Source organism: Pteropus vampyrus, unplaced genomic scaffold, assembly GCF_000151845.1.
Source record: "Pteropus vampyrus isolate Shadow unplaced genomic scaffold, Pvam_2.0 Scaffold245, whole genome shotgun sequence".
Classification (NCBI taxonomy): domain Eukaryota; kingdom Metazoa; phylum Chordata; class Mammalia; order Chiroptera; family Pteropodidae; genus Pteropus; species Pteropus vampyrus.
In genome coordinates, this window is record NW_011889026.1 from 163,414 (window position 1) to 180,119 (window position 16,706).

Sequence of the window (16,706 nt, forward strand, 5' to 3'; positions counted from 1 at the left end):
TCGTAAAAAGATTTTTTGTGGTGCCTGCGTTGCTGGAGACAGCCGGAGAGGTTAGTGAAGAGTCTCACCCAACAAGTGTGCGCCCAGTTTCCTGAGCACCAAGGGACACGGGAGCCGTGTGGGCGGAGGAGACGGAGCAAGAGTCCTGCAGCCCCTGGCGATCTGCCTGGGTGGGGGCCCGGCTGGGGGGCTGGTGGGAGGACCAGACGCATGCGCGTGCACACACGCCCCCCCAACACACTCTACGCTGGGGGTCGGGAGGCTCGGAGCTCAGTAGGGGCTCTGGGAAAGGAGGAGGGGGGTGAGGGGGGCTTCGGGCCCTGGTGCCAGCCGTGGCTGTGTCCCAGCTTCTGCCTCTCCATCCTCTACGAGGGCTGGGTCCCCTTCTTCTGCCCCAGAGCCAGGCTGAGCCCCTTCCATCATCCTCCCTGTGGCCCAGATCGGAACCTTTTCCCCCTTTTTGATGCAGTGACGTTATCTCGTCATGTCCTTGCCTTGCTAAGAATCCAGGAAGGTACCGGGGTCCCTTCGGGCCTGTCCCTGGCATTCCAGCCCCGCTCCCCCGGGCCCCTCAGCGCCCCCTCGCCGTGCTCTCCTGCCTCTGGCCTTTGCCCACACTCTGTCCTCCGCCTGTGCTTCTGCCCGCTTCCTCTCTGCACCAGGCTCCTGCGTCCGTTCACGGTTACCTGTTCATTCCTTTCTTATTTATTCAGCAGATACGGACCTGCTGTTTGTGGCACTGAGCTAGATGCTAGAAGAATGGGGACATCTTGGGGTTTGCCTTTATCGGAGAAGACAGACATTAAGTCAGCACTGAGAGCCTTTCGCTTCTGCGGGGGGCCGGCCTCCCGGACTTCGAGTGTCACGGCCCCCGTCGCAGCCCCTCTGTGTGGTTAGACGTCTTTGCTTGGCGCTCGGCGGGCGGAGCAGCCCGCCTCAGCCCCGCGGCCTCGGTCTGCACGCGACACACTCCCAAAGCTACTGGCTTGTTTTCCTGTCTCTCCTGATTCCAAGTATCTGTTAGTCCAGATAGTAGATGTTGGTCGAATGGGTGGCTGAAACGATCACTCAGCTGATAGCTGCAAGAACTTCCTGTGCAACGTCCGGAGATCCTGTAGTGGGTGGTGTTCCTTACCTGGGACTCTGTGCACAGGCGTCGTTGGGAGCGCCCAGGCGGCAGCAGCAGGAGCCCTGGGGCTGTCCCAGGCTCGTGGACAGCGGCGCTTTGGCCTCCAGGTCTGTCACTTGCTGTCAAGCCTGCGAAGCAGTTCTCCAGATTGCCTCTGGGCCTGGGACCAGTCGGTGTCTGCTCACCTCGCTGCCTGCCGGTGTTGCTGAGGTCCCGTAAATGTGCCGTGGCCCCCTTCCCAGGGCTCCCCTGTGGGGCCCACACCTGCCATCTGGCCCTCTGCATCTTGGTTGGTTTCTTTAAAACATACACATAGTGAAATCCACTCTTTCCGGTATGTAGTTTGAGTTTGGACAGACACACAAACTCACCGGTCGCCATCACAGGCAGAATGCAGACAGCTCCATCAGCCCAGACCCCCACGTGCCGTCAGCCACTGCCCTCACCCCAAGCCCTGGCAACCGCAGGTTGGTTTTCTGCCCTTACCGTTCTGCGTGTTTGGGAAAGTCACCTCCGTGGAGTCCTGCGGTTCGGAGCCCTTCGGGTCGGGCCGCTTTCCGTGTGCGTTTAACGTGCCTCACGCGGCGTGGATCCGTGCTCGATCCTGTCGCCGGGTGGCGTCCCAGTGTGTGGATGAGCTGCCGTTCGTCCGCTCAGCAGATGATGCCCGTTTGGCTTGTTTTCAGTTTTTGCCGATTACGAGGAAAGCCTCTGAACATTTGCGTGCGGGTTTTTGTGTAAGTGCGTTTTTATTCCTCTGGGGCGTGCCTAGGAGTGGGGTTGCCAGGTCGCTCGGGAAGTATGTTTATGAGCAGCTGCCGAGCTGCGTTCCAGACACACTGCCGCCTGCGTCCCCACCGGCAATGAATGGTCTACGTGCTCTTTAAAAATGTCAGCTCGAACAATTTTAGCCATCGTGATGAGCGTGCAGTCTCGTCTTCGGTTTGCATCGTCCCCGGCACACTGTCCCAGGTGCTGGCGGAGTTTAAGCGCCACTATTTCATTTGGTTTGGCAACGATGTCATCCATGCCTATGTGAGATCTGGTTTCTTAAGATCAAATTTATAGGCTCTCAGTGAAAGGGCAGCGGGAATATCAGGCCTTCTTAAAACCTCTCGAGGAAAATGTTTTATTTTATCATTCCGTAATTTAGAATTCAGAAAGATTTCTTCTGAGAGTAAAATGCCTTATGTTAAAATTGCTATTTGCTTGAACAGTTTGTGGGCGAAAGCTGCTAATCTTGAAATTTAGATTTCTTTGGCTCGTCGACGCTCCCTTTCAGGTGGGAAGGAGTACGGTCTGCCCTCAGAAAACATCACACATTTAAGCCCTTCGGCTTCTTGGCGGCCGTGACACTTTCCACCTCCCCCCGCCCTCCCTTTTCAGGCTCCGAATCGTCAGCTGATGACCTACTGGCTGCAGGAGCTTCAGCAGAAGAGATGGGAGTATTGCAACGGTCTGGACACGGTCAAGTGCGACAGCCGGGCCCCCCCCACTCCCGGGGACTTCGCTAAGGGCCTCGTAGCCAGAGACAGCGCAGGTGAGTCGGGCGGCGCCCGTGCCCGCTCTCTGCGTGGCGCCGTCCCACGCAGCGGGCCGGCCTGGTGGGGCAGGTTAGGGCACGAATCGCGGTCGTGGTCCCTTGTGGACGGGCGGCTTTCCGCAGTCACTGAGCGTCCAGGTCCACGAGCGCATTTAAACCTGTGACGACCGGGGGGTCAGGCGAGGCCAGCGCCAAGCCCCCGAAGAGATGGTAGGCTGAGTCGACAAGTGGTGCATGTGCTGGGGTGACTCCCGTGTGACCCCAGAGCCAGCCCGCTGTCCCTGCCCGAAGGCAGAGTCCCCACACCCACACCTGCACACTTGGCCAGAGTTGCCGGCGTTTGCAGATGCTCGTGGACACGGAAAGTGTCCTCAAAGCAGTGACGTGTGACCTGGTGACGCTTCTAAGGAAGACGCACTGTCCAACACCGATTCCGTTCCTTTCTGACTTTGCGGCATTTCCACAGCTCGTGGGAATCCCTGGCCACCTGCGCTGTAGAGATAAATAATGTGAATATCAACAATTAACCCCCGTGATCTGCTCGTGACTGCTTGTGGGGAGCCCTGTTCCATAGACGAGCAGGACCAGTTCCCTGCTGACCGGCCCACTCCCTGCGAAGACTGTGGGGCGGGGCTGTGTCGCGGCCCCCGCTCTTCATACAGGGAGAAGACAGGCGGCGGGAAGGGCAGGCCCCTGAGCCCTGGTCAGGCGTGCAGGGGCCAGGCCCTACACTGGCCCTTCTCGGGGATCAGGGGGTGCCTGCCGACATCCAGGCCGGCACGGGCTGGCGCTCACACCTGCAGCGAGACACGGCCACGCGTCCCAGGTCCCGGGAGCCAGCGGTGTGGGCACGTGTGCGGCCAGCTTGTTTTAGAAGCACGTGCCTTCTTGGGCTTTTAATTATCTTTTTCCTCCAGAGTGCGGTTTTGCCGCCTACTGCGTTTTTAGCGGCCACAGTATTTGTCAGCAGGCGAGCCCTCTGGTCAGTGAGCAACCCTGTCTCCGCTTCGTACCTGCCGACACGTCCTGTGAGAGCTCTCGGCACCTCAGTCATTTTCACCGATGTCTTAGCTCCGGACCCCGAGGGCCAAGGCGCCGCCTCCAAATTCAAGCCTGAACCCCTCTGTGTTTGGTTCACCGTCCTACTCAGTGTTGACAGAGTCTTTTTAAAGCCACTCTTGTCGTGCCTTTGATCAAAAGCTCAGCGAGTCGGCATTGGAGCCACCGGGAACACGTGGGAGCTGCAGGGGAGCTGGCGGGAGTCGCGATGGCGGCTCCTGCCCGGGCACGGAAGGTCCCGGTTTGCCTCGGTCCCTTTATTTTGAGGACACAGCGCTTCTCCAGCAGAGGCTCGGTGGTGGCTCCTAAAAGGGGCAGAGTGGTGGCACGAGCCACGCAGTCTGTGTGGCACACGTCCTTCCCTCTTCAAGCCCAGATGCTGCCGCTGGGGAGCCAGAGCCGTATCGGGAGCCCATTCGGTTCTGTTCACTCGGTTCGGGGACCCTTCGTGTGGGAACGTGGAGTGCGCACCACTGACATTGACTCATCCTTCAGCACAGTGGGCGCCCGTCCTGGGCTTGACCCCGCCCCTCACGGCGTCTGTGGTTAAGCAGGTGTGAAGGACACATGACGTGAGTGTGAGAGGGACTTTCAGGGGATGGAGGTCCAGGAGTGGGTGAGCACAGCGAGGGGGCCTCTCTGAGCAGGTGGCAGCTGAGCTGAGACCTGACCGGTGACCAGGGCTTAGCTAGTAGAGAGGGAGGAGTTTCAGGGTCGAGGGCTGGACCCCGGTGCCTTCTGGGGCTGAGAGGAGGCCACATGGCCCTAGGGAGGGAGCGGTGGGTGAGCCGAGCTGGAGGCCACTCAGGCCAGAGCGGACGGAGTCTAGTCTGGGTGTGGGGTTTTGGACTCTATCCTGAGAGCGTTGGAGTGTTAGATGGCTTCTAAGGACAAATACTGCAGCTTTGGACCACCGGGCAGTTTACGAGACTGTAGTTCTTCAGGGAGTCAGAAAGCCTGGAGGAGGCAGTCGAGAAGAAAGACTGCACTTTAGCCTCTTTTGTTTTATCATCAGAGGTAAAAATTGGTTGAAAAACAACACGTGGATGTGGTTGTGGTGTTTCTGGAGCCATGCTGGCCATTCCCCGCCCAGCCCGGCCTAACCACGCTGCCGCCAGCTAGGATCGAAGAAGAATGCTTTTCTGACTCTGATTTGTGTGAAAAACAAAACCTCTAGTTTCTTCACCTCTTTCCCAGTTGGGTAACATTTCCAGTTGTCTAACGGGCGTCACCCACCGGCACACTCCCAGTGCCCAAGGCCAGTACGGGGGGAGAGAAGGAGGACCGTTTTCTGCCGGTAGCAGTGTGTCCACAGGCAGCTCAGTCTCGGGGGAGAAGCCCCGCGGGCCCGGGTCGAGCCTCGGCTCTCGCATTTACTGCTTGTCAGACCCTAAGTTTTTCTTCTAACAAGAACGAAGGCCTGTGGAGATGAAGTTTATTGGGATAGAGCATCACCCACTTGTAGGCGCGTCGCCTGGTGCTGCAGGTGCAGCCAGAAGCACAGGGCCAGAGGTGCGCACAGGAGCCTTACCTGCTCTTGGGGTGTTAGAGCATTTCCTGGCCTTGGTGACAGCTGAACCGAGTCCTCAAGGTCAAGTAAGAACCGCCACGTGAAGCAAGAGTGGAAAGGCTGGAGGCCCGAGAGACCAAGTGCCTAGCTGGAAGGGAGAGTGGGCAGGCGGGAGTGGCCCCAGAGAAAGCCGGATGGGCGATCCAGGGCCAGGTGGGCGATCCAGGGCCGGACGTGGAAGGCGTGGCGAGTGACAGGGGCGGATGTGCACCGGAGGCGAGGACCCCTGGCCGAGGGGCAGGGATGGGTTCCGGGTAGTGAGAGGCTCTCGGGTGTCCTGGCTGGAAACTCCAGCAGCCTCGACCTGGGCCGAGCCGGGCGGACGGCAGCGAGTGAGCAGATCCGGAGCTCACGTGGTGGGACCTGGAGGGTGTAGAGGTGGGGTTAGAATGGAGGGAGATGGAGCGCACGGGGTGGCGTCGGCCGCTTGGCATCGGGGTAGTAACGGCGACCTCGTCTGCCCCCCACTCCCCGCCCCCGGAGTTGGGCCCTGAGGGTCACGTGGGAAACCGCGTTGCTGAGCGTAGGGCACGCGTGTGCGTACGCGTGTGTGTACATGTAGGTTACCATTTCGAGTCAGGGTGCTGTCCAGCCTCAGCGAATGGGAAACCTGACGAATGGGGATTTAGGGGGACTTGTCTCGTGACAGGCGGTTCGCGGCTGGCGAAGCTGCTCATCGGTGCCGTTGAGGGACCCACTCTGTCCCCCATCCCTAGTGCGTTAGCTTTTCTCCTTGGCCAGCTGCCTCTGGGCCTGGCCCCCACAACCAGGAAGCCTTGGCCGTGCTCAGGAGCTCAAGCCAGGTTCCACGGCCACCCCGGCTAGCGGGGAGTCCGCGAAGGGAGGCGAGCGTCGCAGCTGCCGGGGAGCCGCCCTCAGCACCGGGTCTGTGGGGAAGGAGGACTTGGAACAGCACTGGGTGTGCAGCCCGCCCTGTCACAGCTGCCAGAGCCACATGGTCAGAGTGATTGGGATCTGCCGCTTTCTGTTAAATCAGCCATCAGAAAGTGGGGTGATTTTGTCCTCTGTTTATCTGCTCTGTGGACCTGCCTTTCCTCAGCCCGGCCTCTGAAGGTCTCTGAGGTCGGCCACGCCTCGGACACCAGCCACTCTGCTCTTCTGTGTTTGTGGAAAGGCCTAATTTCAATACAGATGAATAATTTGCAAAGTTATCTTTGCAAATGAGGGTCCCAGACCTTGGATGTAGGGAATGAGGTAGCCAGAAGCCAAAGGAGGCGCCCGTAAAAAGCTAATGACCTCATTTCAGGATGCGTGTCCAGCACATTTGTTTACTCATTTCCCAGTCATGAGCAAATGAGCCAGGAGTAGCGAGAGTTTTGTTTTTTAAGACTTGAGACTTTGGGACAACGGGAGCCCTCACTGTCCCGGGAGGCATGAGTGCCCAAGCGCCTGTGTGCGTGCGGAAGGCGTGTCTTGCAGAATCGGGCGTCGTGAAGACGGTTGGGGGATGAGCACACGTTTCCTCCCCGAAGCGGCCGCCTGGGCTGTGCGGCTGTCGTGTGTCTGCAGCCGGTGCGGCAGGCGGCGGGAGCGGCGGGCGGAAAACCGCAGGGCGGGACGCACTGGCAAAGCCGCGGGAATTCCGTGATCACGGCGGGATCCCGCAAAGCGGTCACAGAGGCTGTGACTCTGTGAAATCCCATTCGTAAAGTCCCGCACCGTGCCAGGTGTCCTTCGAAAGTACAGAAGTCGTGGTAATCGGCAGCGTCCTGCCGGGGTGGAGGCCGCGCGTGTCTCCACGCTGGGGCCGACGCCGCTTCCCCATCTGCGAGCTGCTCTCGGGGCTCCTCCTGTGAGTCTGATGTCACACCATGGGCGGCGGTGATGAGCGGGGTTCGGGTCCAGCCTCCTGGAGCGGATCTGAAAGGACACTGCACGACGGGCTGGGGTTTGGTGCCAGCGGGGACAGGCGGAGCCGGCTCGCAGGGGAGCAGGGAGGCGTGAGAGGCCACAGAGGCAGCCGTGGAGTCAGGGGTGCACCTGCACCCCCAATTCAGAGGTCTCTCAGAGGCCAGGAGGCAGATGAGCACATGTCCATTAGAGACTGCAGTCTCCTGACTCATCCCCGGAGCCCAGAGAAGGCATCCCCCGTGGGGCCACCTTAGAGGGTGCCCCGCCGTCTCCGCCTCTTCACCGAGCTCTGCACCTGTTTGCCGAGTCCCTCCTGCCTGCTGGGCGTGGGCTGTGCAGCTGTCAACAAGCAAGACCAGTGTCCGGTTCTCCCAGAATTTATGTCCTTGGCAGCGGGTGTGGGAGAGCAGGTGGACAAGTGATCAGCGAGACACGTGGACTGGCCTCCTGGGGCTCTTGGAGCCTGCGGCTCACCACCTGTCCTTTGAGGCTCAGTCCCCCCGTGCCCTCACTGGGGAGGTATCTCTAACTACTCCCACCTCCTCCTTCGCTGTCTGGATTAAACGCGTTCGAGAAAGAGGGAAAAAGCAGCTTCAGATGAACCGCGTTCTGCACTCCACCTCCGGTGGTGACTTCCAGGCTGCCTGTGGAGTGTTCTCGACAGATGTGGGCACGGTCTCCCCCTGCGCCCTGTGCGCCTCCCCTGGGTGGCACTGCGTCCTGGGTTTGGCTTGGTGGGCTCCCTCCCACAGCACTCAGCTCTGCTTGACTGGGGCAGCGGCTAGCAGTGGGAGACGGGATGGGGGTGGCCCCCCCCGATGCCCCGCAGGCCGCCCTGCAGGCCCTGGGTCAGCGCGCCGTGCTGTGGGGCAGTGCCTGCGGATCTGGGGAGCCGGGACTGACGGGGCCGGGCCGGCCGGCATCAGAGCCTGGGAAATGCACACTGGAGTCTGGAGCTCGCTGGGAGTTGCCCGGCAGGCATTTGGAAACTCCAGAAGGAGCAGAGGGCGTGTTCCAGCGAAGCCTTCGGGCACAGGCTTCTCCCCCACGGCAGCTGCAGGCTGGGGCGTGGTCCGGGGTCCGGGTCCGGGTCCGGGTCCGGGTCCCACCCTAGAGTGCAGGCTGCGTCCGGATGCCGATGTGCGGGCGTGTGCTGAGGGGAGGCCAGTGGCTCCACTCGTAACTAAGCAAATCTCACCCGGTCTTTTAAAAACCCCAAACCAGACAAATATAACAATAATAGCAAAACCCAGAACAAGCTGCTTTTTCACTGCACATAATGACTTCACCAGAGGATCTTTTTCCCCGACAGCCTCCCTGGCCTCCCGTCTTTTCCCTCCCCCCAGCCCCAGGGCCCCGGACTTTGCCAGGAAGCATTTCCGGTGTGGCCTGAGGACAGGTGCAGGTCGCGTTGTCTTTGTCACACAAAGCATTCGGCAGTCTGCCCCCGAGGGGCCATCCCCCTGCCGCCAGCCCACACAGGAAGAGAGGCTGCAGTCGGCTGTGCGGTTCCTGGTGTTTGCTTCCTGGCTTGGCTTAGAACTGAGGCGCTTTGCCTGCAAGGGCCACAGGGAAGGACCCAGCGCGGGCAGCCGCGGGCCACTTCACTTCACCCTCCTGTGCGCCACTTCACCCTCCTGCCGCCTCCTCGCCCGCCGGCTGCTGGCACACGCACCCCCCAGTGCAGGGCCCCCCCGTCTGAAAGGTACGGCCGCTGCGCCCGCGTGGCGCGGGTCCACCGCAGGGCAGGTGGCCGCCTTCCGGCCCTCGCCCCGGCTCGTGGGTCCTGACGAGCGGAGCAGGTGGAGGACAGTGCCCCTCTTAGCGGTGTTCAAACTCGTTTTCTGTTTCCTTCCTGGCACTTTTTTTCCTTATGAAATCGAGGGGGGCACCCGTATGTCAAAGCGTAGAAAGGGGCGCCACCGTGGGTGCCGCCGAGGGTGGGAGCCCTCCCTCCCCTCCCTCGAACAGTCCCGGGCATCTCCTGGAGCGCCCCCTCCCAGGAGGGGTCTGGACGCCCGGACTCCACGCAGCTGTGTGCCTGGCTTGGCATTTTGTCACCTGGCGTCTCTCTCCTAGATGCGCCCCCCAGGGCCACAGCCGCGTCTCCCCGTTGCACCCTCAGCACCTCTGCTTCCGTGAGGGTGACTCAACCCAGGAGCTGGGAGTCGTGGCCGTGTGTCACTTCCAGCCGCCTCGACTTGCGCTCGTCCCGCATTTGCAGCCGGGGCCCTCCCGGCTCCCAGCACAGCCTCTTGCTTTTCCTTCCAGAGCTGCCCCTCCCTCGCCCCCCCACGGCCTGTGCTGACTCTGCTGCCCGGAGCCGAGTTCCCCTGATAGCAACACAGCAGCCACCTTTTCGTGTCACACCGGGACTCGTTTCCCGGTGTGTGGCAGAGCCCTTCCCACACCACCGCGGTGAGCGGCCAGCCCGCCCAGCGCCAGCCCGTCGTCAGACGCCCTATTTGGACACAGATTGCCAGGGCCCTGCCACCCAGGGTTCCCGGAGCTTTGCGTCCTCCGCACAGACGCCCGCCCTAGGCAATGCGGATTGTGTCATGTAATTAGAAAGTCATTTTTTCTTGGACCTCAGTGTTCAGCAGTTCCGTTCTGGTTGGCATTGCCAAGTGGAGAGTAGGGACTCTCTACTGGAGGGAGGTGGAGGTGGCCGTCCTGTCCTTCGCTGGTTTGAAACAATGTATTCTGCTTACGAACGCCCCCGTCCAGGAGGGAAGATCACTTGGAAGAATACCAAGTATTTGCAGTTGGATACGTTGTTGTCTAAACTTTTAAAATTAGTTTTTATTATGGGAAATTTGAAACATCTGCAAAGAAAAGGTAACATAGTATCACCCTCACGGTTATTGGGTGGGTTCAGCTATTCACCATCCATCTGGTTTCATTGGTGCGCTCGCCCACTTAATTTTGTTATTTTTGAAGCAAATAACATGTTATTTTCAGCAAATATTATTTCTTAAGTAACAAAATACTGTTATTTTGAAACAAATCTAGGGCTTTATCTCATGTCAGCCTTCGGCGTTCCAAGAGCTCACCTTTTAGAGCGTTTGGGTGTGAAGCGTGTCACGCTTCTGTGCCGACGCCTGTGCCTGTGACGTCACCAAGCTAGTCTTCTGTGAAATACACACTTTTCCAGCGTCACTGTTTGCAAGTATTAACAACTCTGTGTGAGTTCGTGCTCCCCCACTTTCTTAGAGAAGAGGGAGTGTCATGGAATCCGATCTGCACTTTGCTCGTTGTACAGCAGCTTCTCCCGGAAGTGGCTCCTTATCGGTTTAGGAGCCACACGGCGCAGGAGAACGCAGCCTCCTGGTCCCTGGGCCGAGGCTGTTAGCACTTGGCAGTGTGAAGCACATCGCAGCCTGCCTTTGAGAAACGTGGATCTGCGTTAGATCACAAAACGGTTACGGGACACCCGAGCCACCAGGGATGGTATTTTTATGTGACATACATTAAAAATACGCCATGATGTGTGTATATAGATTTTTACGTGGCGTGTCGGTCAGCGTTTCACGGAGGATGTCGAGCTCCGTGTGCCAGCCGAGTGACCTGTGTCTGCCTCTCTTTCAGATTTCACTTCCCCACACCCAAATCCTTCTGCAGAAAAAGCCAGAAATGTCCTAGCCGTGGAAACTGCCCCAGGAGAGCTAGTGGGAGAACAGGCCGCAAGTCAGCCGGCCCCGGGGCACCCGAATTCCATCAATTTCTCTCTGAAGCAGTGGGGCACCGAGCTCAAGTGAGTCTTTGGGAGCCACACGTGACACTGAAGTGGGTGACTTCTGATAATACATGTTACAGTTTTCTACGTGGAGTCATAAAACCAGCCTACCTTTGTGCTGGTCTTTGTCACTTACAAGACGCTTGTATAGAGTGCCTGTCACATGCCTGAGGCCGGGCCCATGCTTTCACACTTGTGTTTTAACGTAGCAGCCGCCTACTCTGGGACGCAGGCCCTGTGGTTGGCCTTTTGCAGAGACAGAAACCAGCCCAGGAAAAGTCCTCGTCCAAGTTCAAGAGCCTCCCAAGTGACAGAACCAGCTTCTTATCCCTAGGGACCAGCCCCTTTTCCAGGACCCCAGGCTGCCCGGACCCCACCCTCTGCGTGTACGTGGGCTAGTGAGAGCGGAGGTGGGTTGGTTTTGTTTTCGAGAAGCACTTTATTGAGATATAATTCACATCCCATCCAGTTCACCCATTTAAAACGTACAGTTCCGTGGTTTTTAATGCGTACGCAGAGCTGTACAGACATCGCCATGAGCAGCCTTAGAAGACACCCCCATGCCCCTCAGCAGTCACTTCCCATTTCCCCCAGCCCTCCTCCCCGCCCTCCGTCTAGATGGATTTGCCAGTTCTGGACATTTTGTGCAAACGGCATTACACAGTACGGTGGTTTCTGTCGCAGCAGCATCAAGTTCACGAATCTTTCCTTCTCCAGGGTCTGGTCCAATGCGACCCCATCCGCTGTGCGTTTATCCTGGGCCTCGTGGATTTCTTCTGGCTTCCTAAACACGGGGAAGTCGTTACAATAACTTTTAAAGTCCTCATCTACTGGTTTTATCCTTTATCACTTCTGAGTCTGTTTCTGTTGCTGACTTTTCTCCTCAGTGAGTCATATTTTCCTACTTCTTTACATGCCCGGTAATTTTTTGACGGGATGCCTGATATTATGAGTTTACCTTTCTGGGTGCTGGATTTTTATTTTGTATTCCTGTAAATATTCTTGGACTTGGTTCTGGAAGGCGGTTTAATTGTTCAGAAACAGCTTGATACTTTCGAAGTCCCTTTTAAGCTTTGTTGGGAGGGAGGAGAGAACAGCGTTAGGGGCCACGTTGGTGACGTTCGTTTGAGGAGGAGGTTTCCTGGTCCCCTGGACCAGACTCTGTCCCCGCCCTGTGCACCCTCAGATTGTTCCCTGCCTCAGGTGGCTCTCTCCCCGTCCGTGGGCCGCTGGCTTACACACAGCCCGCTAGCCCTCGCTGGGCACTCGGGGAGCCCTTTGATCTCCGAAGCCTCTGCACAGCCGTCTTCCCGCTCTGTGCCCTGTGAGCTCCGCCCGGGCCCCCGGCGGGCACCGGGCCTGGCCGCAGTCTCCACGCAGCAAGGTGGCAGCGAGGGCTCACCACATTCGTGTCACGGTCGGGATCGCTGTGCCGCCTGACATGCAGCATCTGAGAAGCGTTGGCTGCGCTCAGTCAAATTTTTAGTTGTTTCGGGAACTGTAAATCCAGTCCCTGGTATTCTGTCTTCACTGGAAGCAGAAGTCCCAGGTTAGGTTCTAAAAGTTTTAACGAAATATTTGTAGCAAGTGGGCAAGTGTGGAGCACAGTGGATCGATTTGTGGGTGGCCGCTCCTCAGCCATGTGATTCTGTCGTTTTTTTTAAAAAAACAAATGAGAACATCGCAGATAGAGTTCGAATCCTCTCTTCTCCAAGATCCTGTTCTGTTCTTGCCATTCACAGAAGTAACCAGTGTCTGTATTTGATAATTATCGTTCACGTGTAGACTTTAAAAATGTGCACGTATGTATGTACCTCCATAAACGCCTATTAGAAGTGCCATCTCAAAGGGTCGAAACCGGATCCTGTTTGTACATGTCATTCTTCAATTTTCTTCCCTTCATTCAGCATTTAAAAAGTGTTTATTCACATCATGCGTGTAGCTGTAGCTGGAAAGTGCGTTGCACAGAGATCTCTTCGCTTCGCCCGCTGGCTTACCCTACACGCCCTCAGGAGTGCCTGCCACACAGCACAGCAGGCACACAGGAGGTGTTTCCCGAGTGAACGCACCCATCTTCAGCGACGTGCAGTGTTGGAGTGTGTGAACAGGCTTCGGTTTGCTTACGTTTCCCTGCCGATGGGTGTTGGGGTTGTGTGTGCGTGTGCGTGTGCGGCTGCGGGCACCTCCCATCGTACCTTAGGCTCCTGGCTCCCTCTCCATGTCCCCGCTGACGCCGGATCCCATGCGAACTCTTCGTTTTTGCCAAACCTGTACATGTGAAATTGCGTCGTTTTACAATGAAAAAAATAATAACGCAGTTCGTTTTCCCCAATAGAAATTCCATGTATTCCTTCCGCCCCGGGAGAGGGCATGACAGTCGGAAGAGCGTGTTCTACACCAGTGAGGAGTGGGAGCTTCTGGACCCGAGCCCGAGGGACCTGGAGGAGTCCTCGGCACAGGAGGACAGGAGGAAGCAGACCCCCGAGGGAAACAAAGGTGCGGCTTCTGCTTCCTGTCCCCTCGCTGCCGTGGGTTCACACCGGGGACGCCGGAGCAGGCCTTTCCAGTGGCGTGAGGCCCGGCGGGTTCACGTGCTCTGTGTGGGCGATCGAACAAAGGCCTGAAAAATCGGATGTTACAAGACACAGATCCCTGTGTAGCTCTTAAACTTTTTCAGAAGCTAGAACCTCAATGGTGCTCTCTGAGGAAATACTGATTTTAAAACTCGTTATTGCAGAAACTCGTACGTGAGAGTAGACTGCGCGGTGTCGCAAGTTCTGGTGTCCTGGCGCCAGCGTCCACGGCTCTGACCTTGCGGTCTGCCTCATTTCCTCCACGTCGCCCCTGCCCTCCCGCCTCTGCCCGCCCCCACCGTCGCCTGGCCTGTTTGAAAGCAAATGCCAGATACCAGTCCGTTGCATCTGCAACTCTGTTCGTGGACGACTCTTTCACAAATTGTCGCCGCAGAGTCATGATTATACCTGGGAACAGTTGCAGCCAGCCCCGAGTGTTCCCTCACCCCCTCGTTTGTGGCCTGCAGACGTGGTCCGCGGCTGTCTGCTCGGGCCTCTCTTCTCCCTCCCCCGTTGCTGTGCTTGCTGAGGAAGCGGGGCCTCCGTGCCAGGGCCTTTGCTGGCGGCGTTTCTGTGGGGCAGCTTAACGGCGCCCACACCTCCGTTTCCTGCGTGTGGTCGTCAGAGCAGAGGCCGGGAGGGGCCCATAGGGTGCCGCGTGTTGCCTGTTGCACCGTGTCTGGCTTTCTCACTCGATCATGTGAGGATGGATCAGGGTTTAGGGTTGTGGGCCTGACCCGTTCATAACAGTTCTCCATCTTTCTCGTGCCTGATGCTTTTAGCAGCCGTTCACGGTCCTACATCTGTTCATCCCTTAAGGGAATATTGATGTTTTAAATGTAGACTAACGACAAGCGATTTTGAGGTTCTGCTTCACACTCGGTTCTAGCGTGAGGCGGGATTTCGGGGCGTCTTTATTGGGTGAGTGAGCATTTACTGAGGAAATGTCCTGTTCCCTGGGAGAGGACCACCATGACTTGCTTGGAGGGGGAGCTCGCCTGTGTCCCACAGGATGGGGGTGTGCGACACAATGTGACAGGCGTGGGGTGAGTGTGCTTTGTTACCAGCTGCCCGGCAGGGCGGTGGGAGCACACCCAGGAGAGGCGGAGCGGGGCTCCTGAGACCGCGGCGTGGGCCCCGGCTTCTGGGAGGCTGCGGGAAGGGACGGAAGTGGGCAGGGCTGGGAGGAAGCCTCGGAGGGCGGAATGAGGGGAGAGATGAGGACCCCCAGGTCCCTCGGAGCAGCCTGGCCCTTTGAGGGGGAGCTGTGCTGAAGACACAGAGGGACAGAGGTGTCACCGGCTCCGATCTGCTGGATGCACTGGCCTGTCCTGCAGCGGCTCCGGGAACCGGCCCGCCCCCTGTGCCGTTCTGGGAGGCAGACCGCCCTTCTTCGGGTGTCCTTGTATTGCTGCGGAAACATTTTCATTGAAGAATAACAGACAGAGAAGTCCCCAACTCAGGGCCATGTCGTAGCTCGCTGGATTGTCGCTCAGGGACAACACCCGTGTAGCCAGCACTCAGGTCGGAAGCGGGGAGGCCCCGGCCCCCAGGTGCCGCCCCCTCGGGTAACCACTGGCCCCCTCCTCACGGCACAGATTTGTTCGGCCTGTTTTCTCACTTTATGTAAATGGGATGTATATAGCACGTACTCGTCGTGTCTCCCCTCTGTATTTCGAATTTGCATGTATTCGAATCCACCCGTGCTGTTTTATTTCGATCCCTCAATGTTTTTAAATACTCGTTTTTAAGGAAGAGAATACAGTCATACTTTAAAACACGTGTTTATAATTTCTAAAACATACACTTGGGTTTTTTGGTTCATTTCTTTCTTACTGTGGACAGATTAGCAGAGATAAGCCAGGGGTCCTTGGTTGGTCTGCGTCGTGCCATCCAGCTTCGCAGGGTGGCCCAGGCCGCAGCCACGCCCCTCCTTGGCCTCGCGTCCCAAAAGGACCCGAAAGGGGAAAACGATGGTGTGAATGTGGGGATTTCCAAGGTTCTGAAATAGGTTTCGGAAAATAAACTTAACACGACCGAAGAATCTCAGGGGAGCGATAGGCTTTGTCGCTCGCTCCGCACCGCCATCGGTGGGCCGTCTGTCATTCTTCGTCGGTCTTAAGGCGAAGATCGAGCAGCCACAGCGTGTGCTTTCAGGGTGGCCACGTGAGGACCTTGCGGGGGGGCCGGGGTTGTGCCTGGCTCGGCCTGGCCGCAGTCGAGCGTGGCGGACGTAGAAGCGTCGCCGGGGCTGAGTGCAGGCGGCTCGGAGGTGTGTCTCGTCCGAGTTCCCAAGAGGAAGACTTGTCCTGCCCTTAAAAACAAGCTTTGTTTTCTCGCAGGAGCGACTGGCTCGGGATTTCCCTTTGATTTTGGACGTGCTCCTTACAAAGGAAAGCGCCCTTTGAAAGACATGATCGGATCGTACAAAAATCGTCACAGTAGCGGTGACCCTTCGACCGAGGGGACATCGGGCAGTGGCGGTGCCGGCAAGCCCGCCTCCGAGGTGCAGCTGCAGGTCCAGAGCCAGCAGGAAGAGCTGGAACGACTGAAGAAAGACCTGTCCAGTCAGAAGGTACCTTTTCCCCCTCACCCTCCGCTCTGGTCCCCCGCACAGGCGGCCGGGCTGGGCCGGGCCGGGCCGGGGCACGTCCTGGCTCCCGTGTGTCTCTGAGTCCTCTTTCCCAGAGGGTCCTTTTCCCCTGAGAGTTTTATGGTCAGTGTAGCCATGGCCTCTGTCCCGGGCCCTGCCACTCTGCTCCATCATTTGTTCAGAGACATGCGAACGCCCAAGGAGGGTCAGCGGAGGGTGTCGTCTGCACCACCCACTCCCGCCGACACCCGGTCCCCATGCGCCTCACCCCCGAGTCCACGAACAGGGGTCGAGTGCCTTTCCACAGCCTCCAACGGCAGCCCCCTTCTGAGCCGGTGGGACCCGACCGCCCTTGGCTGCTCGGCAGACCCATGAGCTCTGCAGCTCAGAGTCCTCATCCCGGCGACCGCTTACCCAGCGCCATGGCTCACTGCAGCGCGTGCTCCTTATTTCCTGTTTCCTGCGGCTGTTCTCTGTGGACAGTCTTCATGGAGTACGGTTTTTTTTTTCTTTTTTATTTTTGAGATTCTTCAAGAGGAAGTTTGGCACTAAAACGTTTCCAGTAACGTGTCTGCCTTTCCTCAAACCCCAGGGGCCGCTCGTTGCCGAGTGGTCACACTCTGCTTCCCCT

The 16,706-nt window shown here is 58.1% G+C and overlaps 1 protein-coding gene across 1 annotated transcript in view; it reads left to right on the forward strand.

Moving 5' to 3' along the window:
• Positions 1-1,029: 1,029 nt before the first annotated feature.
• TBC1D2B (TBC1 domain family member 2B) overlaps positions 1,030-16,706 on the forward strand; it is a gene marked incomplete at its 3' end in the record, with an annotated part of 27,924 nt that continues 12,247 nt past the window's right edge. The window contains exons 1-6 of the mRNA XM_023520033.1: positions 1,030-1,596; positions 2,516-2,669; positions 10,762-10,927; positions 13,245-13,405; positions 15,825-16,057; positions 16,258-16,590. Coding sequence (XP_023375801.1) covers positions 2,534-2,669; positions 10,762-10,927; positions 13,245-13,405; positions 15,825-16,057; positions 16,258-16,590 — 1,029 coding nt within the window. The remainder of the gene's footprint in view (positions 1,597-2,515; positions 2,670-10,761; positions 10,928-13,244; positions 13,406-15,824; positions 16,058-16,257; positions 16,591-16,706) is intronic.